The 19,453-nt window shown below is 47.3% G+C and overlaps 2 protein-coding genes across 2 annotated transcripts in view; one reads left to right on the top strand and one right to left on the bottom strand.

Moving 5' to 3' along the window:
* Nucleotides 1–1,523: 1,523 nt before the first annotated feature.
* LOC122742981 (citrate synthase, mitochondrial-like) lies at nucleotides 1,524–3,098 on the bottom strand. The gene is given in 2 exon segments (XM_043987594.1): nucleotides 1,524–2,308; nucleotides 2,310–3,098. Coding segments are annotated over 2 exon segments (1,383 nt in total). The 5' UTR covers nucleotides 3,050–3,098; the 3' UTR covers nucleotides 1,524–1,665.
* A 5,625-nt stretch (nucleotides 3,099–8,723) lies between these two features.
* Nucleotides 8,724–19,453, top strand: part of LOC122741758 (lysosomal acid lipase/cholesteryl ester hydrolase-like) — a 36,275-nt gene continuing 25,545 nt past the window's right edge. The window contains exons 1-3 of the mRNA XM_043985511.1: nucleotides 8,724–8,776; nucleotides 9,298–9,427; nucleotides 13,025–13,142. Coding sequence (XP_043841446.1) covers nucleotides 8,763–8,776; nucleotides 9,298–9,427; nucleotides 13,025–13,142 — 262 coding nt within the window. The 5' untranslated portion in view covers nucleotides 8,724–8,762. The remainder of the gene's footprint in view (nucleotides 8,777–9,297; nucleotides 9,428–13,024; nucleotides 13,143–19,453) is intronic.

The raw sequence follows: 19,453 nt of genomic DNA on the forward strand, positions 1-19,453 counted from the left end.
CCTGGCTCTGATTCTTCCTTACCTCCCTTTTCCATTCAACTTTCTTCTTTTTGTTTTTCCTTACTCTCACTTTTCTCTTTCCCCTGCCCTTCCTCTCCTTTTTGCTTCCCCCTTTCCTCCCTCCCTTCCTTCCCTTATCCTTCTCCCTTTCTTTTTTCTTTTTTTTGTTAATAAAAACATTTATTTTGCATTTTATACAGAACCTGAAGTCTGCAACAGGACTCTCGACAGTTACCCAGGGGTTCATAGACAGTGTGTCCATCTCAACAGCTTGGTTCTAGGGACAGGGGATCCACACAAACAAACACAGGCAGAATTGGAGGGGTTGGATGAAGGGAACACAGTGACAGTAGTGTATTTCAGTCCTTTCTCAAAGAAGAGGCAGCAGAGCATCCTGAATCACTGAAAAACCTGTGCAAATGGGGCTCTAAATAACGAACCATGTTTGTGGAGGGGAAAGGTGGGTAATGACTTAAACAAGTTTGTGTGGGTGAGGGTGTGTGTGTCGTTGGTTGTGGTTATTTATATTAATAATGCCCTAAGCCCTGGGGTCTAATACTAACAGGATCAAATCCATTCAAGTCATTTTCACTTCCAAGTTAAAAAAAAATAAGATTATCCCTGTGGGCATATCATAGACAGCATGCTAGGCCATTTGCAGGCCTCTGCTCTTGAGAATAAGTACGGAAGGGGAGAAGTGGTTAGAGGTTTGTGGCCCAATTCTCTCTATCTGGATGTGAACACAGTTCACAATAAGCATGTGGGGTGGGGGTGGAGACAGAGACTGACCGAGGAAGAGGCCAAAACCAGTGGTTATGTACAAAATGAGGGCTCAGATAAATCCCCAATACGTCCAAAGCTCTTTCAGCCCAGGGAGTAGCAAGTACATAGTCTGCATGAAGGTAGTTCCTTTAAAATATTGAAAGGTAAGGTATCCCAAGACCTCATCTTTCAAAGGAGGAAACAACAAAAAGAAGTCCAAACCCCAGGTGCCAATTCTAACAAATGCTAATACCTCTGTTTCAGCTTGTGCTAGAGGACTCCAAAATGTCTGGACAACTAACAGCTCAGACATCAATTTGTGTGTATGGGGGTGGGGGTTGGAGCCAAGAAGGGGGCTTCTAATGTATTTGGGGTTGGTGCTGACACTCCAACATGATTCCTATGAAAAAGTCATTTGGGAGTCAGAGTTCTGGTTTTTGGCCTTACAGGTGGGGAGGTGTTTGGTTGGGGGGTGGTAGTAGGCTAAGTAAAACAAGACCCTAAATCTCTAAAGTAAAGAAGTGAATGCGGATTCCCTGTAACCAACACTGACCCTGTTGGGGCAGGGAATACCCTAGGCCTCCATTCTAAACGAGGCAGGGGGCCCATCCTGGCCCAGATCTCTATTAGTCTTGTTCAATCTATAGTCAATGGACAACTCCTACACTGGGCAGGGGAGAGGGACTGGTTAGGGGAGATAGTCTCATCTCTGTCTTTTTATATCTTAATTTACACTTTAAATAACCTCAAACTTAGTGTCAGTGCCTCAAATATAATTTAATCCTAAAAGTCTTTAAAGGCCCCCTGAAACAAAAACAAAAAAGTATGTACTGTCTCTCTTAAAGTCTCCTCACTCTGGTAGACATTCTCTTCCCCCTCCCTGCCCTGTCCAGTCCCCATCTTTTACCCTGACTTGGAGCTTACAAACTGCATCAAGCCACCTGTGCTCATAGACTTGGGCCTCTCTAGGGGAAAGCCCAGAGCTCTGCTCCAAATGAGCTGTGCCAGCACCCCCAGTGCCCGTGAAACCCCAAAGAGAACTGTGTAGTAATGCATCTCTGTCATGCCATAGTACTGCTGAAGCACTCCACTGCGGGCATCTACACTGGGCCAAGGGTTCTTGGCTTTGCCCTGCTCCAAAAGGACATCAGGTACAATCTTGTAAAGCTGAGCCACCAGTTTAGACATGGGATCATTAGGCAGATGTTTCAGGGCAAATTCCCGCTGACAGGTATACCGTGGATCAGTTTTTCTTAGTACAGCATGGCCATATCCAGGGACAACCCTGCCCGAGTTGAGTGTATTCCAGATGTAGTCACACAGTTTTTCATCAGACACATCTTTGCCAACTTCTTTCTGCAAATTCATCAGCCAAACAAGTACTTCCTGATTGGCTAGGCCATGGAGGGGCCCAGCCAGTCCATTCATGGCAGCTGCAAAGGACAGATAGGGATCTGAAAGGGCACTGCCCACCAGATGGCTAGTGTGGGCACTTACATTGCCACCCTCATGGTCACTGTGGATTGTGAGGTATAAATGCATGAGCATCATTGTAGCCCAACATGCTGGTGAAGTTATGAGACCAGTCAAGTTTGGTGTCTATAGCCCCAATACTGCTGCCCTCTCAGTACAGATTCCGGTAGATCTTTGCTGCAACACAAGGCAGCTTGGCAATGAGATCTGTGCAGTCCTCATAAATCAGCTCCCAGTATTTGCACCAATTGATGCCTTCAGCATAAACCCCAGCAAAGTTACTGTCACTGTTGAGGGCAGTGATAGCTGCCCTGAGCTGAGACACTGGATGCAGATTAGTAGGGAAGCTGTCCAACATGGTGACCATGTGGGAGGGCAGAGCTGCTCGTTTTGCCCATTCTTTGGAGAGCCAGCTCACCTGTTGCTCATTTGGAATTTGTCCAGTCACAAGCAGCCAGAATAAACCCTCTGGAAGGGGTTCTTCCCCTCCCTTGACCTTAGGGAGCAACTTCTGGCACTCTGGGATACTGTAGCCACGGAAACAGATACCCTCATGGGGGTCTAGAACTGATGTTTCATATATTAATCCTTTCATACTCCTCATGCCACCATGCATCATGTCCACAGTGATCTGGCCCACTACAGTCTTGCCATGCTGCTGCCTGAAGGTCTTGATTCTATTTTGTTCCTTGGGTATCATGTCACTGAGGATGTCCTTCAGATTTGTAGAAGCACTGGCGCGTCGGGCAGCAAGAACAAGACAGGATGCATTCTTGGCCCCAAGGAGCTGGGCAGCCGCAGTGAGTAAGGCCATGGTGGACAGCCTGTGGAGCCGCTGGGCAGGGAGGGAGGAGGGGACCCACGGCAGGAAACGAAGCCGAGGAGTAGACAAAGTTGAAAAGAGGAGGCTGAGGGAAAGCAGAAACAAACCAGCGGCGGTGCTCTGCCCAGTGTTCTCTATCCTTCTCTTTTTCTTTCCCCCCTTTCTCTTTTGAATCAGATTTGTGATTTCATTGGTAAAGGGGATGCATTTTTTGGCCACAGGAATTGGGAGACCATCTCCTAAGTGGTGGTTGAGTGATCGTGGTTGCCTTCGGTTGAAGGGTTACCCATAATGAAACCAGAGACTGATGAAGGATTACTAAAGTGATGGTGGCTTGGCCTGGGGAAGTCCTGCATTCTGTTGTGTCCTTCCTGTAATGAAGCTTTTCTCTGTGGTCTCAGGTAGCACATGCTTGCAGCTGAGGAGCTGTTTTCTGTCTAAAGGGGGTGTAATTGTCTCAGGTTCCTGGATGGGGGTTGGAGATCACATGAGTGAAAGGATCTTCCGTGTAGAATCCAGAGTCACTTAGGAGAGTGACTCATGAGTCACGAGGCTTTTAGGGCTGCCCTTTTGTCTCTTCCTTTACCCACTTGGTTCTTTCTCTGCTTTCCCCGTGACTTCCTTTGCCTTACCTTCCTCTGCTCCCCTCTCTTCTCTTTCAATGATCTTTTCATCCAAGTAACTCCTTTCTTTTTATTCAGTCAACAGGCATTTATTAAGCACCTCCCATGTGGCAGGCGCAGAGCGGGAGAGAGGCTGGTGGGGACAGATTGTAAAGATCAGACAGTCAAGAGGATCATACCTTGGCAGTTGGCAGGCTTAGCTCCCATTTTACAGATGAGAAAGTAAAGCTGAGTGACCTGCCCAAGGTCACCCAGCTTTAAAGTGTCTCGGGTAGAATTTGAGGCAGAAAGAGAGTGAATTGGCTGCCTCAGATGCACATATTGTCTCCAGGATAGATGGTCAATAATTGGAGGGCAGAGGCAGCCTCCTCTTTGTTTCTGAGATAATAATTGTATTTAAACAGTGCTTTAAGGTTTTTACAGATATTACCTCATGTCATCTTCAGGACCACCCTACGAGCTGGTAGATGCTATCGTTACCCTCATTTAAAGATGAGGAAACTGGGGGCAGCTAGGTGGCACAGTGGATAGAGCACCGGCCCTGGAGTCAGGAGGACCTGAGTTCAAATCTGGCCTCAGACACTTAACACTTACTAGCTGTGTGACCCTGGGCAAGTCACTTAACCCCAATTGCCTCACACACACAAAAAAAGATGAGGAAACTGAGGAAGACAGAGGTCTTCCAGGGTCACGCAACTGGTGTCTGTCTGAGCCTAGATGGGACAAAGTAGGGCCTTAAAAATGCTTTTTGATTGGTTATAATTATGCTTGAGTATGGATCCCTTTCTGCCCACCCCCAGTGTCTCCCAAAGGACCTATTTGAGAATACATTTGTTTGGCACATACTTTAATATATATTTAAGTCTAATGAGGGAAGCAACATGAAAAGGACTATGTATGGAAAAAGCTATTATTGTTATTTTGTTGAGGCTGTGGATAGAGCACTGTGTCTGGAGTCAGGAAGACTCACCTTCCTGAGGTCAAATCTGTCGTCAGATACTTACTAGCTGTATGACCCTGTGCAAGTCACTTCCCTCTGTTTGCTTCAGTTTTCTCATCTGTAAAATGGCCTGGAGCAGGAAATGGGAAACCACTTGAATATCTCTGCCAAGAAAACCCCAAGTTGGGTCAGGGAGGATTGGACATGACTAAAATGACAACATCGACAACACAGAAAAGCTACTTGCAGGATAAAGTGGAGATAACTAAAGGAGAGAAGTCTCTGGCATTAAGGGGGGGTGGGGGTGGGAAAACCCTTCTTACAGAAGGTGGGATTTTAGCTGGGACTTCAAGAAAGCCAGGGAAGCCTCAAGCAGAAATGCCCCAGAGACTCTGGGCTTCATTCCTGGTACTGCTGCTTTCTAGTTGTGGGGACCAGGGAAAATCACTTCCTCTCCTGGACTCTCAGTTTCTTCATCTGTCAAGGGGGGATGGGTGGGCTTTAACTTGCTATTAAAGTTCTTCTACACTGATGGCATGCTTTGGTAGAATCAGCAGGGACTGGAGGGTCAGAAAACCTGGGTTCAAATTCTGGCTCTGACAGCTTGTTACCTTGGGAGAGTCACTGAAAAACCTGACCTGTTTCCCCCACTGTAAAAGGAGGAGATTGGACTGGTGGCCTCTGAAGCTCTTTAATTCAGTTCAATTCCATAAATATTGATGAAACGCCTACTATGTGCCAGGCACGGTGCTAAGTGCTAGGGATACAAAAAGAAGCAAAAGATTGTCCCTGTCCTCACAGAGCTGACACTCTAACGGGGAGGACAAACCAATGTAAGCCATGTACAGGATAAAAAGGAAATCATTAAGAGAGGGAAGGCCTTGGAATCAAGAGGGTATTCTCTGCATGGACATTTCAATCCCTTTCCAGTTGTCTAGGTTCTTCATGTCCTGTGTCTCAAAAATCCTCCTGTTTTTACTCCTACCCTAGAGTGTCTAACCACAGAATGTTCTAGTTACTTTGATTTGTTGTTCAGTCGGGTCCGACTCTCTGGGACCTCGTTTTTTGGTTTTCTTGGCAAAGATACTCCAGTGCTTCCATTTCCTTCTTCAGCGCACTTGACGGCTGAGGAAACCGAGGCCAGCAGGGTCACACCACTAGGAAGTCATGACCCCAAACCCCTTCAGCTCGGACACTCTGAGCTCCTTCCCTGTTCTAATAGTGTTTCACAATCCTTTCCGCTGCGACGGTCCGCCTTTCCCTTTACTCTGTGGTCTACTATTCTGGGTTGTCAGGTCACTTCTCTTGCGACCGTCTCTGTTCTATTTGTTCTGACATTCAGTTCTTGCTCTCAGACACAGGCCGCGTTCTCAGGCCCCCAGCCCTGTCCAACGTGCTAAAGCCCCTGGCCCTCAGACGCAGGCCGCGTTCTCAGGCCCCCAGCCCTGTCCAACGTGCTAAAGCCCCTGGCTCTCAGACGCAGGCCGCGTTCTCAGGCCCCCAGCCCTGTCCAACGTGCTAAAGCCCCTGGCTCTCAGACAGCGCACGTTCCACGCTGGGTGGGGCTCTGGCCCCCAGCGTTCTAAAGCTCCCCGCTCGCTCCATGCCCGGCCGGCGTTCCAAGAGCCCTGCCATCGAAAGCTCTCGGAGGCCTCTTTCCTGGAAGGCTCTCCGGCTCTCTCCGGGGCGTACTCTGGTGCTGAGGGGCCCTGGGGAGGGCCACCCCTTTCTCTCCTTAGGCTCCGCCCCGGGCCGGCGCAGGCTGACGGAGCACGCTGGGGGCTGCGCCCGCTGTCAGGAGCGAGTCACAGATCGCCGAGCCCTGACCTAGGAGGAGCTCTGAAGACACTTCCCTGGCGCAGGCGCTCCTGATTGGCGGCCCGCGGAAGCTTGAGGGGGGTCCCGAGCCACTGGGGCTGGGGCTGGGGTTGGGGCGGCAGGCGTTTATATCCCTGCGGTTTCCTCCCTCCCAAGTCCTGCTCAGCCAGAATCCCCAGCCGCACGTGCCAGTTCGGTCCTGATTGTGCTTCAGGTGAGTGGACTGGGCAGCTGCGCTCAGCTGGAGCCAGGGGAGGGCGGACTCCAGAATCTCGGGATCCCCGGCTTGGGGGTGGGGTACGAGACCCACGCTGCGGAAGAGTGCTGACCCCTGTCCTTGAGGTCTCTTCTGCTTGCCTTGGGTGGCTTTGTACAACCCAGTTAAGTTTCTCTACCACAACCTCTCCTTCTTTAAAACGAGGCGGACTGTTTTCTCCAGAGGATGTCCAAAGTCCTTTCCAGCAAAAAAAAAAAAAAAAAAAGCTCTTGCGACCGTGGGGCTAGGCACCGAGTCTCCCGCAACCTGTTTCCCCTTGAAAACGAAAGGTTGGACTCGATGGGTTTTAAGAAGTTTTCGTGTACTAGCGGGACCCCCTGGGCACCGGCTGGCCCCGAGCCAGGCAACTAGAAAGGGTCCATACCGAGTCTGTCTGTCCAAGCACATAGACTATGTTTATCTCCCCATTTTTTATTTCTTTCTAAATCGAGTCTGAGCTGTAGCTTATTGCCTTTTCTAACTGAATGCAAATTCTGTGAAAGATTCCCCCCTCCCCTCCTCTCTGTGTCTTCAGTGCCTAGCACAGCCTGGCAGTCAGTCAACAAGCATTTATGAAGCCCTAATATGTGCTAAGCACTGTGTTAAGTTCTGGGGATACGAAGAAAGGGAGACATATAGTTCCTGCTCTCAAGGAGTGTTTTCTAATAGGGAAGACAGGGTGCTGGAAGAGTGCATAAATGCTTGTTAATTGATGGAGAGGAGGTGACTGTGGAGTGGACAGAGAAAAGGACTGGTGTTCAGATCCATTCCTGAAACTCCCTAGGTGTGTGAGGTGTATTGGTTACAGTGCCAAGAGAAGACAGGGAGTCAGTGGACCTGGGTTCAGATTCTCCTTCTGCCTTTGTAGCCAACCTCTCCAGGCTTGTTTCCTCGTCTCTGTGGGCTTGGACTACGTGGCCTCTCAGGCCCTTATGATTCCAGACCGGTGGTCTTACCATGACACTGCTGCCTCTCAGTGAAGATGGTGGACAGTTTGTAGATTCAGAGCTCCAAGAGAACTTAAAAGCCAGCTAGTGTGGATGGGGAAACTAAGGACCTGAGAAGTTGCATCTCAATAAAGATCACACAGGTGAGGGGGGAGGTGGCAAAGGCAGGATTTGAACTCAAATGCTCCATCAAAACTGTCTGAACCTCTGAGGTCTCAGCTTTAATATTGAGTCATTGGAGGCTACCATCTTTGGGGAGAGGCAAGAGTTGAAGAGACTCCTTCTTCTCACTCTCTTACACACACTCCTAGCATGGCATTTCACTTTTACTTGGAGAAACCCAAAGGTGATGCTCTTGCTGTGCCATTCTGCCAGGAATTAGGAGGGAGTGGAGGCTGGAACTAAGACAAGTGGGGAGGAGAGGGTTCGAATCTGAGAGAGAAAAAGAGAGAGACTTAGGGGAAGATAGATTAGCCTTGATTGTTCTTTAATTCCGCTCTCCAGAGATCGCTTACGCAGGCTTTCTAGGAGGGAAGCAAAACCCATGACTTGGTTTCATTAACTTTCAGGGCAAAGGGTATGGGAGATGGGGGGGTGCTGGAAAGCTTGGGCACTTGGTCAGATGTTAGTTTGGTCTGGGGGGAGGGCTTCTCTCTCTTTCACTCTTCCTTTTCCTTCATGTCAGGCTTTTTTTTTTTTTTCCTTTTTTGCTTAGTCTGTCCAGGAAGGACAGAATGATTTTTTCCTTTGACTCAATTGACGTAAAAATACCTTTCAGTGGTTCTTTAGAGGATCATAATCTAATTCAAAACAGTAGGCATTCCATCAATTGGGAATGGCTAAACAAACTGTGGTATATGATGATGATGGACTATTATTGCGCTATAAGAAATTAAAAGCGGGATGATTTCAGAAAAGCCTGGAAAGACTCAAATGAACTGATGTATAGTGAAGTGAGCAGAACCAGGAGAACGTTGTGCACAGAAACAGCAATATTGTTTGATGAAGAACTGTGAATGACTTAACTATTCTCAGCAATACAACGGTCCAAGACAATCCCAAAAGACTATAGTTGAAACATACTATCCACCTCCAGAGAAAGAACTGATATTGATGGAACATGGACCGAAGCAGGCTAGTTTTCAATTTCTTTCATTTTGTTTCTTTTATTCAAGTTTTCTTGTGCAAAATGACTAATATAGTAATTTCTTACATAATCACACATGTATAACGTATATCTGATTGCTTACCACCTCAGGGAGGGGGGAGGGAAGGAGCAATAAGAATTGGAACTCAAAACTATGAATAAAAATGCTTAGTATTAAAAAATAAAAATTCTGATTTCATTCATTAAAAAACCCAAAGGAAACAGAAAACAGCAGGCATTTATTGAGCTCCTGCTGTGTGCAGAGAGTCCAATGCTAGGGGGAGGTGAAGCTGTGACCTTATGGAGCCCATAGTCTTGTAGCCTGTTACCAATAGCTGGGGCCGTCTTAAGCAAAATCAATCCAGATGTTTGCAGAATCTGAGAGTGTATCCAGTGCTTCCCTCCCCTAGTCTTCCAACTCTGCATTTAAGGGAGATAGGTCAAATTTCTCAGCTCTCCTCTAGGGCCAAGTGTGATCATTATGGTTACAATGCTCTTTTATTAACAGATACGTTATTGTGTCCAGAATGCAGAAGTGGCTCTTTGGCTTGGTGGCCTGTGTGGTCCTTGGCTTGGTGCATTCAGAGGGACATTCCAGGAAGAAGAGACATGTGGATCCTGAGGCATACATGAATATTGTGAGTTTCCTCTAAGAAGACTTGGGAAATGCTAGAAGAAAACAGTTTGTGGCAGCCTTCTGTGGGTCTGAGAAGTTGCCACTAGGATTCAAGCTCATACTTGCTTCTTTTGCCTCCCAGTCTTTCTTTTGCCCTAACCCTTAGGATGCTGTCTCCATCCCCATCTCCTTGCTTTTTCTTTCTCTCCCCTCTCTTCCCTTCCCTTCTTCCTTCCTTCTCTCCTTTCTCTCCTCTTTCCCCACTTTCCCTCTCTCTCCTCCTTTCCTTTCACTTCCTCTTTCATCTCTCCTCCCACCCTCTCTCTTCATTTCTCTTCCCTCTTTCCTCTTGTCTCTTCCATCTCTTCGTTTCTTTTCTCTCTTGTTCATCTCTCTTCCCTCTCCTCCCTTTCCTTCCTCTGTCTTTCTCTCCTCCTTTTTTTCTTACTTCCCTCTCCCTCTCTGGTGTGTCTCTGTCTCTCCTCCTCTTTCTCTCCTTTTCTTCCTGCTTGTTTTCCCCCTCTCCTTTCCATTTTTTTGCCTTTCTCATTCTAGCAGGAACAATCAGATAAGTTCATTCAAGGTTGAATGATTCATTTCCCCATCCCCTCTTCCCATTGGTCACAAAATATATCCATGAATGTAACTCGCAGGCCATTCTCAGCTTCCCTGAGTAAAGGAGCGAGGTGGCTTTTTCCAAGTCAGTTTTGGCCTTGCCTATTTCTTGATAATCCTCAGGCTAAGACCGGCCCTATCACGAAAAGTTGCTGTATCTCCAGGATGATTAAAAAGTGGCATGACTGTTATTTTTGACAAATACATGAGACCTTGTCTGTCACGTTCACAGATTGTTAAGGTCCTGGGGCTAGAGCTGGAAGGGACCCCGAAGGACATCTAGTCTGACCTAATTTTACAGCTAAGGAAACTGGGGCTGAGGTGGAGTGCTTTCCCTAAGGTCACACAGGCAAGAGTTGAACCCAGAGCCTCAGACTCTAGAACTGATTCTCTTCCCACTGTACCACACTGCCTCCTCTTTTTCACTATCCTAAATGCTGTTTGGAAACCAGTTTGGTGAATAACGTGGATGGCCTCCTGGGGGTGGGAGGTGGGGGCTTGGATCTTATTTTTTCTCAAGAAATGGTGCAGCTTCATAAAGTAGTCAGGCTAATCACCCATTCTGGTGTGGCGTCTCATAAAGAGGAGCTCTGGAGAGGTTTTGAATAGTATTGCTATTGCTTGAATAAGTATCCATCCTTCCAAGGTGACTACTCGGAGGGAGTCAGCACAGAGATGGATAAGTTCTATGGCTCTCTGATCTCATCAATGTGCTAGTGCAGATTTTGCTGTCTGGGTCTTGCAGAAAATTCTCCATAGAGAATGTTCCCATATTTACAAAAAAATAAGGATTTTTAGCAAAAGATTTGAACGCCTTCTTTTCCTATTTGGTAGGATCCTCTATGTTCCAGTGCTTGGGCCCCCAGCATGGCAGGCTGTTTAAAGCCTTATTAATTTATTGTCATGCTGTGAGCTTAATTGGATGTTTGTCCCATCCTTTGGAAAGAAAATGCATCCAAACCCTTCCCACTCTCCCTCCAGCCAACCTTTGCAGACTTATTTCATATTGTTTCCGTTGGCACCCTCCATGTTCCAGTCAAACTACTTTCCATCTCCCACCTCCAGGCCTTGGTGTGCCCAGTGCCCTGAAGGCAGCTCCTCACCTCCACCCTTAGAACCTCTGGTTCCTTTCAAGGCTCAGGCCCTGCATCACCTCCTCTTAGGAAGCCAGTCCTGCTCATTCTGGTCCCAAGCATTCTCTGCCTTCTCCGTTTATCAAGTTTCTCATTTTATTTCATTTCCATGTTGCATCCCACCAGTGGAATGCAAGCCCCTTGAAGGTAGGGCCTGCTTTTCATCTTTGTCTTTGATTCCCTACCACCTGGCACACAGTAACTGCCCTTTGGATTGAATTTGGGTCGAAGGTTGTGACTGATAAGTGATTGAAACTTGCATCTTTGACATTATCATGACATTTGGGACTGGGTTAGTGACTGCCTGACTGGACATTCTGCTGAGTCAGGTTGGCCATGCTGGGCCCACTGGTTTTAGTTTCTCTTCTTGATTTCTATTTTTCACCTCCTGTCCCACTCCCTGCTCTTTCCCAAGACCTTTGCAAACATTGTAAGCTAGTCACTGGTTGGGTTGGCTTTTGTTCCCCTTTTTTATCCTCTAATTGAGGAAACCAGGGGTTGTGAAAAGGAGAAGTAGGGGCCTGAATAACCCAGGGGGTTGGTGGTAGTGGTGAGGTGGGCGGTTAGGTGGTGGTAAGTTCCCGGAGTAGTGGGGGAGACTCCACTTCAGGGCCTGAGAAACGATCCCTAGTATGTTCCTATGGAAACTGGATCAAAGGTCCCCCAAAGAGGAAAGAGGAATAATAGGTCACTGGCTTCTTTCTCCTTGCCTTCAATCCCTGCCCCCCTTCGGCCTTTGAGGGGATCCACAGGATTAAGTTAACAACCTAAGGGGACTTGTGGTTCAGGATAATCAGAGGGGCAGTGGGGGATTTGGCAATTCTGAGTCAGGAGGATTTGGCCCTAGAAGAAGAGAAAGAAGTCCTGGGAGGTTTAGCTCTGTAGAAGGCAGTCAGTCAACAAACATTTATTGAGCCCTTACTACTCCTCAGGCATTATGCTAAAGCACTGAAATGATAAAGAAAGGCCCTCAAATGGTGCCTTTCCTCAGGGAGTCCCATTCGAATGGAGGAGACCACACACACCTAAAGAGGCACATCCAGGGTAGATGGAAGGTAATAGGGGAAGAGATGGAGCAGGAAAGGCAGCCTACACATGGTGAGCTTCAAGCTTGACCTTGATGAAAGCCAAGGAAGCTGAGGCATGAAGATGAGGAGGGAGAGTGGGAAAGAGCAGGGCTACATAGACCCATCAAGCAGAGAAGACCTAAGGCATGGAAAAGCCCTCCCAATGCCTGGCCTAACTTGTGGATCCACTGAAAAAAGTCCTTTTTCATTATGAATATATCTGTCACCAACAATAACAAACATTTTAGTATTTAAAAAAACCACCCAAAAACAATGAAATATGAGACTGAACTCTAACATGGGTTACATAGAAAACAAGGTATTTTTATGAAACAAAGTTGTAACCAAATTGCTGTTAATTTTTCAGTGCTTTCTGAACTTAATTTTGTTTTCTTATATGATTTCTCCCCCCCCTACTTATGGCTATACACCAGTTTTCCCCTCCCTGAAGCCCTCCTTTATTGCAGATAGATATAGTCAAGCAAAAGAAATCAACACTGGCCATGTTGGAAGGTGAATGGAGTACCCACATCTGTATCAGATGGAGATTTGGTTTGAGTCTCTGGATACTAGACTCTCTTAATATGGTCAGTGGAATTGGAAGAGACATATTTACAAATGTCCTGTGGCCTGCCCTCCCCCTTCTCCACAATGATCTTGAGAAAACTGACCTTCATCTAATAAAATATTGGCACCTGTCAAGTCTGATGAATGTTATGGCTATCTCCCCTCTGCCTCCTTGCTAATCTCTTGGCTATCCCCAGGATTTTTCCCTGAATCACTATTTGATTTTCCTCTCTACAGAGTGAAATTATCTCCTATTGGGGCTTTCCCAGTGAGGAGTATAATGTTGTGACTGATGATGGCTACATCCTAAGCATTAACCGAATTCCGCATGGCAGGAAGAACCAATGGGATAAAGGTACAGAGATTTCCAAGGGAAAATACCTTGCAATGCCTTGTGGCTCTTATGCCCATTACTTTGGATTTTTGCAGTGTTTGTTCATATTGGTGGTTTTTAGCGTCCTAATGACACCAAACAATTGTCCTTTGTGTGGGGTGTATTGCAAACCTCTCCCTCCTCCAACAGGACAGAACCTGCTTGAAGGCAGAGACTATTTCATATGCCTGGTATCCCAGTGAGTACAGTGTGTTTATATGTAGTGGGCTCTTAATAAATGCTTATTAAATAAATGAATGAATGAGGAAGGGCAGTGTCTGAGACAGAACCAGCTCTTAGAGATTAACTGCACCTGGAATATGATAATACCATCCCTTTGTCATGACTTTTTCAACCTGAGGACCCAGAAGAGTTCTTGTCTATAAGGCTCTCACTAAACAAGCTTTATAAATGCTTCCTGTTTTAAAGGACCAAACTAAGAAGCATCTTTTCTCAAGGTCCTGGTGGAGGGAAGGAATGTAGGCTCAGATCAGTGCTGACTTGGGGACCTGAGGGGAAGGTGTTGTTGTTCATCAGTCACGTCTGACTCTTTGTGACCTCATGGACCACAGCACACCAGGTCTCTCTGTCTTCCACTATCTCCTGAAGTCTGTCCAAGTTCATATTCATTGCTTCCATCTATGCATGTCATCTTCTGCCCTCCCCTTCTCCTTTTGCCTTGTAAAGGGCTAAAATTCTAGTTATACTGTCTAAAATCTAATGAGTGGTCGCCAATAAATTATAAGCTTTAGCAAGAGTTAGGCTTTTAAGCATTTATTAAGGAGAATAAGAATTTGGTGAAGAGAAAGAGAAAGGCCTGCATTCATCTATCTATTAAAGGGAGAGCGCATTCCTAGCTCCCTTCTCCACCAGAGTCTTCAGAAAAGAGAGCGAGTCAGAGCGCCAGGCTCCCCCTTCTTCCTCCCACAAGCAAACGTCACTTCCTGACGCCAAAGAAAAGATGCATGGTCCTGCCCTCAGAGGCCCTCTCCTCATGTTGGAGCTTTCCTACAGTAAGTCTCCAGCAGGTGGCGTTATTCCAATCGTTTCAGTCTTCAATCTTTCTCAACATCAGGGTCTTTCCCAGTGAGTCCTGTCTTCTCATGATGTGGCCAAAGCATTTAAGCTTCAGATTCAGCCAGTGAATGGGCTGGATTCAATCCTTTAAGTATTGGCTGATGTTTTTGATGTGCAAGGGACTCTTCGAAGTCTTCTTCAGCACCACAATTCTGATATGTTGATTGTCACTCAGCTTCCTCTTATAGTGCACCTCTCACAACCCAACATTGCTACTGGAAAAACCATGGCTCTGACTGTATAGACCTTTGTTGGTGAGTTGATGTCTCTGCTTTTCAGTCTGCTTTCCCTCCAAGGAGCAAGTGTCTTTTTTTTTTTTTTTTTTTTTTTTTTGGTGAGGCAATTGGGGTTAAGTGACTTGCCCAGGGTCACACAGCTAGTAAGTGTTAAGTGTCTGAGGCTGGATTTGAACTCAGGTCCTTCTGACTCCAGGGCCCATACTCTATCCACTGTACCACCTAGCTGCCCCAGGAGCAAGTGTCTTAATTTCGTGGCTGCAGTCACCATCTGCTGTTCTCTTTGAGCCCAAGAGTATTAAATCTTACACTGCTTCCACTTCCCTCTGGCTGCCAGGAAGTGATGGGACCAGGTGTCAAGATCTTAGCTGTTTTGACGTTAAGCTGCAAGCCAGCTTTTACACTCTCCTCTTTCACTCTTATCTAGAGGTTTCTTAATTCCTCTTCACTTTCTGCCACCGGAAAGGGGGAAGGGCCAGGTGCTTTTGGGGGGGGGGGAGTTGGGCAAACAAAGCAGGGGCTTCTCTTTATTTCCACATTGCTAGCAGCTGTGGCTGGCCTGGGGCCATTTGGCTTTTGCTGTGAACAGGTTTTTCTCAGTTCCTAATCTACCCCAGTTTAGGTCTCCAACAGCTGCTTGGTTTACTTCAGAGATCCCTTGGTTGTGCTCTGGAGAAAGTGTTGCTGATCCGTCCTGGCTAGGGTGCTTCCAACAGCTCCGGGACCAGGCCATCAGAGACATGAATTCCTCCTTCCTCTGCCTCTCTCCTCTGCTGGTCCCTGAATCAGAGAGCTCCAGGGCCTGTAGGGGGAACTTGAGGCCAACCCTGTTACAGTTGTGTCTTAGGAATGTAAGAGGAAGGGTTTGACTGCCAAGGATCAGAAGAAAAGTCCCATTCCACGAGCACTCTCACAGGCCCTGTCCAGCTAGCCCCAAATCTGTGGCCTGTTTCAGGAAAGCCCCGTCATGCCTGCAATCACTCTTACGGACTGTCACCAGAACACCTGCCCTAATGGACTCGCTCCTTTGCTTGATCAACTTCAGTATAACAATCCGAATACTCTTGGTGTGAATGAACACTTGAACAGATGACTAGGCAGCTAGCTGAGGGCAGAAGAGGGGTCTGGGTGGGGGAAGAGCATGCAGTTTGTAACTGGAAAGGGCTTTAGAGATCATCCAATCCACCCTCCTTGTTTTATGGAGGAGGGAGCCCAGTGTCCGAGAGGGAAAGGGATTTGCCTAAGGTCCTAGCTGTGTGACTCCGACTTCGGGGTTCTTTCCCCTGCACTGTTGGAGGGCTCAGAGGAAGGAGAGCGGAGAAAATGAACATGGAGCAAACTAGCCTCCTGTCTCATCTGGCTCCTCACAAGGCCTGTGTCCCTGTAGATGAGAAGAGGAAACACATAGGGGTGGGGTTTTTCTGCTTGACTGAGAAAGGACAAATATATGGTCCACCAGGGGTTGCCTCTCAAAACACAAGGAGTGTATACTCAGGGAGAAAGAGAAGGCTCCCTACCTGAAGCTGATATAGACGAGAGGAAGCAACAGCCAGGGGGGCCTGGGCCTGGTGCCCGAGTGAGTGGTCATCAGAGTCTTTAGAGGATACTTCAGAGCCTGAGACTGGCTGGGCAGAGATTGATGGAGAGCAAGACCGAGCGGAGCCTGTTTTTGCTCAGATAGTTTATTTTTTGGTACATTTGAAGTTCCAAACTGTCTAGTTCTTTCTTTCCCTCCCCACCCTGAATCAGAAAAGGCCCCCACTTGACCCAGATTTATAAGTCCATGTAAAACCATAGGATATGTACTTCTCTTGCTCAGTTTTTTCTCTGGAGGTGGAGAACATCTTCCTTCCTATATCCTTGGTAGCTGATGCGAGTTTTGTATAACATTCAGAGTAGCTTGGTTCACAGTTGTTCTTCAAACAATATTTTCCCTACCCTAGTAAGTGTCAAGTGTCTGAGGCCAGATTTGAACTCAGGTCCTCCTGAATCCAGGGCCGGTGCTTTAAACCATCATGCCATCTAGCTGCCCCATTGAGTTCCAATCTTGCCTCCACCATTCAGTCTTTGTATGGGCCTGAGCACTTCCCTCTCCCTGGGCCTCGGGTTCCTTATCTGGAAAAAGTGTGGGAGTTGGTTTAGAAGATCCCAAGGTTCCTTCTGGCTCAAGGCATGTGGCATGTGGCGACTCTTCAGGTGGGACGTATTGTCGTGGTTATTCCCATTTTACAGATATGAACACCGAGGAACAGAGGGGGAAAACTGCTTGTCCAGGGTTGTCCAGGGAATGCCCGAAGCAGGCTTTGATGGGGCTAAAGATGGCTTCCACCAGGCAGGGTCCTTGCTTTACAGACCTTTGAAGCACTTTGCCCATGTGACTTATCATCTACTGACTGATTATTGGGACGAAGCTGTGATTTCATCACCGTCAGGAGCAACCAGTGAGGTGTTCTACCAATTCACATGCCCTCCTCCAAGTCTTAGTGAGTTATCTGGGGCCAAGTTACTAAGAGAGCAAGTGACTTGTCCAGGGTCACAGTGCATGGATGGATCAGAGGTAGGACTTGAACCCATGTCTTCCTAACTCTAGGATCAGCTTCCTGTTGATTACATTTCTCCCTTCCCTCCTCCTTTCTCCTTCTCCTCCTGTTTCTCCCCCCTCCTCCTCCAGTCCAGGTCCAGAGCTCTGGCCACAGAGCAAGGTTTCTGGGACCACGTTCGCTGGAGAACATTAAATGGAGGTGCCTCCCTGGCCCTTGTCATCACTTCCTTTGCCTCTCTCTTCCTAGTCCTTGTTAACACTAATCGATCTTAAAGAGTACATTGGTTGTGGTTGTGGTTAAGGGAGAGATGGGCAGGTTGGGAGAAAGGAGGAAGGTAAGGAATCAAGCATTGCCTCAGTTGTACTTTATAGCATTGTGAGGTTTGCGAAGGACCTTTCAATTTATATTGGCACAGTGGATAGAGGGCTGGGCCTCAAGTCAGGAAGACTCTCATCTTCCTGAGTTCAAATCTGGCCTCAGACACTGACTAGCTGTGTGACCCTGGGCAAGTCACTTCACCTTGTTGGCCTTAGTTTCCTCCTCTGTAAAATGAATTGGAGAAGGAAATGGCAAACCTCTCCAGTATTTTTGAGGTATAGGGGTATTCAGGGAAGACCAGTCCCTCTGGTATGAGGGCTGCTGAACCTTGTTCAGAGACACTTTGGTGTCCACCTGATTCATCCAACTCTCCCCAGTGGCTCCAAGAAGCACAGCCACACCCTGGTAAAACCTCCTGGCAGATGGGCTATCTAACCAACAGTCCTCAAACCCTTCAATGAGTTAGGGTCACGTGAGAGACTTTCTTTGGTGGACTGGGGGGATGAGAACAGTTTGTTCCAATGGCCAGGGAGGAAGCAGAAGCAGGCCCTGTGGAGCACATAAAGCTTGTTGGGGAATCAGAGACACCAAGCTCATCCACTGCATCCCAGGCCATCCCCAGATGTCCTGACTTTTGTCTTGTCACTGGACTCCAGTGACTCTGGCAGAGACAGTGAGGCTGACCACTTTGTGCAGCTCTGCCTCTCTCTTATCAATTCATGCACCTGGGATGTCATCCGTCCTCTTCAAAAACAAAGGACAAACAACAGTTGTGTGTAAATGCATGTTGGTCCCTTTGATCTTCAACTCTATGGAGTAGGTGCTATTATTTATAAGAAAATCCTTAGTATTTTATTTTTCCCCAATTACATGTAACACAATTTTTAACATTTGTTTAAATTCTCTCCCTTCTTCCCCCCCCCCTTCCCATTGAGAAGGCAAGTAATTTGATAAAGGTTATATATGTGTAGTCATGCAAAACATTTCCATGTTAGTCATGTTGTAAAAGAAAACAGACAAACCTCAAGAAAAAAAGAGTAAAAAATGATGCTCTGATCTGTATTCAGACACCTCATTTCTCTCCTGGGGATGGATAGCCTTTTTCATCAAAAGTGTTTTGGGGGTGGGGGTGGGGGCAGCTAGGTGGCGCAGTAGATAAAGCGCTGGCCCTGGATTCAGGAGGATCTGAGTTCATAGCTGGACTCAGACACTTGACACTTACTAGCTGTGTGACCCTGGGCAAGTCACTTAACCCCCATTGCCCCGCAAAAAAAAAAATGCTTCAGAGTTGTCTTGGGTCATTGTATTGCTGAGAACAGCTAAAGACATTCACAGCTGATCCTCTTACAATACTGCTGTTACTTTGTATGCAGTACATTTCACTTTGCATCAAGCATGTTAGTCTTTCCAGGTTTTTTCCGAGAACATCAGTAGGTGCTATTATTATTCCCATTTGGCTCAGATCTTCCGGCTGCCTTTGGATCCTGACATCAGCCTGTTGGGTAAGATTTAGTGAACAGCCAAGGTGTTTGCTAGAGATCCTGGATTGGATCTCTAGCTAGATTGCTGGATAGATCGTCTCTACCTTCTGAAAGGTTTCTTATCTTAATCAGTTTAGTGGCTGGTCCTGGGGGGTTGAGGGGAGTCTTGTTTATCCTGGGCCGAGTGGGCGGGGCTAGTTGTCTGCCACTGTCTCCTCCCTGGAGATCAGAGATTTAGTTTGCTGTGGGCTATGAGAACAATCAGGGGTTGTGGACCTTTAACTTGTGGGCCTGGTAGTCCAGCTGGCTGCACTCCACATAAGGAGCTGCATGGGGAGAGTCCTTCAAGGGGAGAATAACAGATGCTTAGAGGTGGAAGGTGCTTTTTGCCTGCAGGAGCATCCTCTCCAAACCTTCCCCAGCTGGTAGTCATCCAGGGATTGCTTGGAGACCTCTTGGAAGCTGGGAATTTCAGAAGCAGCTCATGCTTTGGGAAAGCTCTCGGGAAAGCAACTTGCCTGAGGTCACACAGATGCCAGTGAGAGAGCTGGGATTTGAATGCAGGTCCTCTAGGGACAAAGTCAGTGCTGTTCCTGCTCATCCATGATTCTTTTCTAGCTGTGGAATCTTGGTCACTC

This window comes from Dromiciops gliroides, chromosome 2 (genome assembly GCF_019393635.1).
Source record: "Dromiciops gliroides isolate mDroGli1 chromosome 2, mDroGli1.pri, whole genome shotgun sequence".
NCBI lineage: Eukaryota > Metazoa > Chordata > Mammalia > Microbiotheria > Microbiotheriidae > Dromiciops > Dromiciops gliroides.